Raw genomic sequence first — 5,153 nt, 5'->3', positions numbered from 1 at the left:
AACAATAATATTAAATAAAAAGACTGAATCCACTAGACCAACTTAATAAAGATTTTTAAAAGGCCACCAAACCAAAGGTGCTATAGGGTTTTCAACACAGCACAAGCATTAAGTCCCTTAATGCAATGTCAGCAAAATAGTAGGAATATGTATAAATAATCAGAATAAATTGAACTTGAAAACATTACACGTCGTCTCTATTCGCTGAAAAATCGCAGTTTTGTCCTCCGCCGCGAGGAGGCGCTGTGATGTATCTGAGCAGCGCGAGCCAGAGGTCACGCATGCGCACAAACGACTGTTCCAAGACATTTTTCGACGGAGTGGATGAGGACGGTTATCCTTTATCTCTTACCTTAATTACAGTATCTTTATAATGGATCTGGAAGGGGGCACTTACGAACCTGGTTTTGTGGGCATCAGGTTCTGTCAGGAGTGGTGAGTAACGTTAGATGAAAACTCGCTGTTCTGAGGTTTGTGTTTGTTTCGTCTCATATGAATCTTTCTCTTTAACAGTAATAACATGCTGTATCCTAAAGAGGATAAAGAAAACCGCATCCTGCTCTACGCTGTAAGTTATTTTTTCCAAATCTATGTGCATGAGTTGTCCTTTTAGACCATGTGAGAGAGTTCAGTCAATGCTCATAGCGCGTTTATGCATTGATTTATGATTACAGTTAGTAGATCTAATAAACAGATGTGTTTTGACATGCATATGACTTATTGTGATTACAATCGAGCGTCAAGCTAATGGTTGATCAACATATGTGTTCTCGATTCTTCAGTCCCTTGCTTGTGTTCATGTACTGTGTGTGTTCAGTGCAGAAACTGTGACTATCAACAAGAAGCCGATAACAGCTGCATCTATGTGAACAAAATCACCCATGAGGTTGAGTGAGTATCTTATCTTGTTTTATTTACTAAGAGACGATGCATTAGTTTGCCGTAGAACTTTTTTTTTCACATTAAAGGCATGTCTGTACTGCTCAGGGGACAAAGACTGCTGGGTTTATTTGATTCTTATTCACTAGCTCTTTATTTGATTCGATATCAGTTGTTTTGGATATAAATTTGTTTATAAATTTGGATATATAAAACAATCTCTCATCTAATGCTGTAAACTATAGAGAAAACCCTGTCAGTTGGTACACCGCGATAATATTACAGGATAAAATTACCAATAGATTAGTGCTAAAATAGACAGTTTTATATGAACTGTATAATTGTTCCCTTAATTTATTTTTATAACAGATTTATTCAAACATACAGTAAATAAGACATCAGTGACAAGTTAAGTAAATATATTTTTTAAATATATAATTTTGAAATTTAATGAATACGTAATATGATTCATAGATTCAGTAAAAGAGATGACTAGAACAAGATCTGGACATTGAATGGCTTTTCGGAGGTAAATGTAACATTACATAACATTGTTTACAAGCTGTTTATTGATTTCTCTCCGCGGTTGAAATGATGATTACATGACACGTGATGCATTTCAGTAAGTTGTACTGTATCTTTTAACATCCCTTCTGATTGTTGGGTTTTTTCATACTATAGCAAGAAGTGAAGAGGAAAAACTTCATAAATGTTCTACCTGCCGTCTTTAACTCTGGCTGGATTATTCTGTAGTGTTTATTGGTTGAAGAGATTTTTCTAGACTCCTCTAACCTAGTCCCTCTTCTCCGCCAGTGAACTCACTCAGATTATTGCAGACGTGGCTCAGGATCCAACACTACCTCGGACGGAGGACCACCCTTGCCCAAAGTAAGAGTTCAATTTGTTTCTTGATGTAGATCTGTATTAATGATGGTATTAATGTGAATGTGTGATTTTAGGTGTGGCCACAAGGAGGCGGTGTTCTTCCAGTCTCACAGTATGAAGGCTGAGGTGATGACACACAATCAATGTTTGCTGCTGCTGCTCTTCAGCAGTTTCAGATCCGTGACTTAATAACTGCACTGAAAAATATTTTAAAACCGTTTTCACTCAGAAATTGCTTGTAAAAGCACTGAATTAAACGGAAATACTGAAAAATAGCATTTTCTTGTAAAATGTACCCCAATAATCTTTATTTATAACCATTTCTAAACACTGTTCTCCTCTAACAGTAATTCTCATCTAGATTATACATTGTATCCACGTGACTTATTTTGTGACTTGTAATAAATATTTGAAATGGTAAAAAAAGGGCTTTATTTTGACTTTAAATATTTTCAGTTAAAATAAAGTGTGTGTGTATGTATGTGATTTATTTTATTACAGCAATAACATAAATACTATCTAGGACAAAACTGAACTTTCTGATGTGTTTTGACTTTCTGAATGCAGGATGCCATGAGGCTTTACTATGTCTGCACTGCCCCACACTGCGGCCACAGATGGACAGAATGAGGAGGAGAAAGATTAGACGTTCTGGGGCCCCGCGTCATTCTTGTTCCATCCCTGAACATTATTTCTCAGTTTAGGGGACGTCTGTTGTGGAGTGGATGTGTTTTGCGGCTCCTAACTCGAAATGAAAGTGTGGATAAGTAGTACAACAAATAAAAAGGAAAACTTGTGGTATATGTATGCGAAAAATGCGTATTATATGCACGCCAAAGTCCATTTGTGTGTATCAATACCACAAGATTTCCTTTTTATTTGGAATATTATTTATACATATATTTATATATTTTTATGAGACTGGGCTCGTTTTGTCGGTGACTAAACTTTAGGTTGCTTAATTTTAGTGTGAGATTCATGCACAAACACCAGTGACTCGTCCTTTGACCCGAAGTGTTTATAGTTTTTTTCATTTGAATTCTACACAGTGTATTTTTTGGAAGGTTTGTAATAAAAGATTGCAAAAAGTAATTAGAGTTTTTATTTTGAAAAGTTGTTGTTTTGAGTTTGGATAGGTACAGTTCTTATTCGATGGGGATTTGGATAGGGCTGCACAGTTAACGGAAATAAAACCAGAGAAAAGAGAAGAGTTAAGGGCTTTACGGTTTCCTGCCAGAATAAAATCTTAATGATTGGAAAGGAAGAAATTAAGACAACCATAAATAATTATATTGCAATTTTACAGTTGTACTGCAATTTTTTTTATTATTATTATTAAATATGTATTTTTTTATAATGCAATATATCTTAATATTTTAATTAAATAATAAAAGACAGTTATTTTATAGTTTTACTAATAACATAGAATCATCAAATGTTTGACTATATTGTGCAGCCGTGCAAACAAGCACAGAAAACTTTTTCGCAATGAAATTACTCTTCTATCAGTGGTGTGGGGAAAGTATAAAGTGAAAACCCGGAATAGAGTTACCGCTGAGCAGGCGCGTGCACACATAGACATCAAAGGGGGGTGGAGCACCTGCCCCTTTTTTTCCTCGAGAGAAAGTGCCCTTTTTTTCTTTTAAATAAGTGAATATGTGTGCATGTTACTGTTTGCGTGAAGCCCTCCCTCCCTTTCCAGTTGTGTTTGTCTTGCTGTGGAGGTGAGTGATGATGAACGAAAGAATAAGCTACCTGTGCCTTGAATTTACAACTAATGATCCAAATGACAAAAGGCAAATACATAGTAGCCTACATCTGTCTTGCTAACATCCATGACTCATGAGAGCTGTCATGTAAGTCAGCTAAAGTTTAGCAGGTTGGACCAGTGCGCGTTCTTTCACTGCATGATTCAGATTATTAAAATGCATGATCATTCAAGATGGCAGAAATGTATATTTATATAATTCCATATAGTTAATTAGTATCACTGACGATTTTTTCCCATCAAAAAGCAGCATGATTACAAATGTGATATTGCTTATACAGCAGTTCAATAAACAAGAAATTTATGTTAAGACACTGTTTTAGACACACTATTGACTCCTTTTGTTCTATTTCGCCAACGAATATAATTCCAATCAACATCTCTGCAGCATGACGGTGTTTCGTTCCTGGATGAATCATCCGTTTAAACGAGTCGGTTCAGTCGCAATGACTCACTTATTAACCGTGGCTTGCTGCCGCCTACTGCAGTTTTAGTTTCACAGTTAACGTTATATGTATATAAACGTTAACTGTGAAACTAATATATATATATATATATATATATATATATATATATATATATATATATATATATATATATATATATATATATATATCAGTATTCAACGTTTTATGTTTGAAATATCAAAACAGTATTAATGCATTAGTAACTGCAGGTTAAAAACATTTATGGCTTGAATTAAACAGTGTAAATGCATTTAAATGCCACTTTTAATGCAGCTTCTGTGTTTTCTATGCATTGCAAATATTAATTTTGTCAATACTTATTTAATTAGCTTGGTAACAGCCTAAATGACTTATTCTAATGAACTGATTCAACTTAAGAATTCGACTGAAAATATGATGTACACGTTTAGAAAAAAAGGCTTTATAACGGTAAAAATGTCCATAAAAGTAAAACAAATAGAAATAATCAGTTTAAACTTATTGGAAAAGATTAATTTCTATCACTGATTTGAACTGATCACCACACAGACAGAATATGCAAAAAATTAAGTGTCAGCTGTCCACAGTAGTTCTTATGATATCAGCACAATAACACACTCAGCAAAATATCGTCTAATTATCGTTATCGATAAAATCCCAGAAAATATTGAGATAGCATATATAGCCTAATCAATATCGCACACCCCTGATATATTTAATGTTTTATTTAGATAGAAAAAAATGCTCCTGGCCGGCTTTCAGTTGCTTGACAGCAAACCGTGCTATTCTTAGAGCCAGAGTTTCAGTTTGTAAGGCTTAATTACATCGTCAGATCAAATGTTTCACAGACGTATATCTGTAGCCTATTAATGTCTTGTTATAAAACACTTTCATCCTGGCAATCATGCTGTAAGCTGTGATAGCACTGCCAGCATCGTGACTGGCTCAATCACAGTACAAAATAATTTATCATCAACAAGAGAATAATCACAAGGTTTGACTTTTCCCCCACTGTAGCCTACATAGAGAAGTTATTGTGTAAGTGCCTCTTTATATGTTAAGCAACTCTGCCAAGCTGTTACTTCTGTTATTTTTGCAATTGTAAAATATCGCCTATTCATATTGGCATTTCCATTTTGATCTATAAAAAGCCCGTGCAGACTAGAATTTCTTCA

General features: G+C 34.6%; 1 protein-coding gene across 1 annotated transcript; it reads left to right on the top strand.

The window, feature by feature from the left end:
• The first annotated feature begins 266 nt into the window (after nt 1–266).
• On the top strand, nt 267–2,856 carry LOC127934494 (DNA-directed RNA polymerase II subunit RPB9). Its single transcript, XM_052531930.1, has 6 exons — nt 267–435; nt 514–568; nt 818–891; nt 1,693–1,767; nt 1,839–1,890; nt 2,332–2,856. Exons 1-6 carry the CDS (start codon nt 374–376, stop codon nt 2,392–2,394), a joined length of 381 nt encoding a protein of 126 aa, XP_052387890.1. The 5' UTR covers nt 267–373; the 3' UTR covers nt 2,395–2,856.
• The last annotated feature ends 2,297 nt before the right edge of the window (nt 2,857–5,153 follow it).

This window comes from Carassius gibelio, chromosome A18 (genome assembly GCF_023724105.1).
Source record: "Carassius gibelio isolate Cgi1373 ecotype wild population from Czech Republic chromosome A18, carGib1.2-hapl.c, whole genome shotgun sequence".
Lineage (NCBI taxonomy): Eukaryota > Metazoa > Chordata > Actinopteri > Cypriniformes > Cyprinidae > Carassius > Carassius gibelio.
This window is presented reverse-complemented; position numbering and strand designations above follow the sequence as displayed.

Coding starts and splice junctions, on each gene's coding strand:
- LOC127934494 (XM_052531930.1), top strand. CDS start 374: ATGGATCTGGAAGGGGGCACTTACGAACCTGGTTTTGTGGGCATCAGG. Junction 569..817: donor ACCGCATCCTGCTCTACGCT/GTAAGTTATTTT, acceptor GTGTGTGTTCAG/TGCAGAAACTGTGACTATCA. Junction 1,768..1,838: donor GAGGACCACCCTTGCCCAAA/GTAAGAGTTCAA, acceptor GTGTGATTTTAG/GTGTGGCCACAAGGAGGCGG.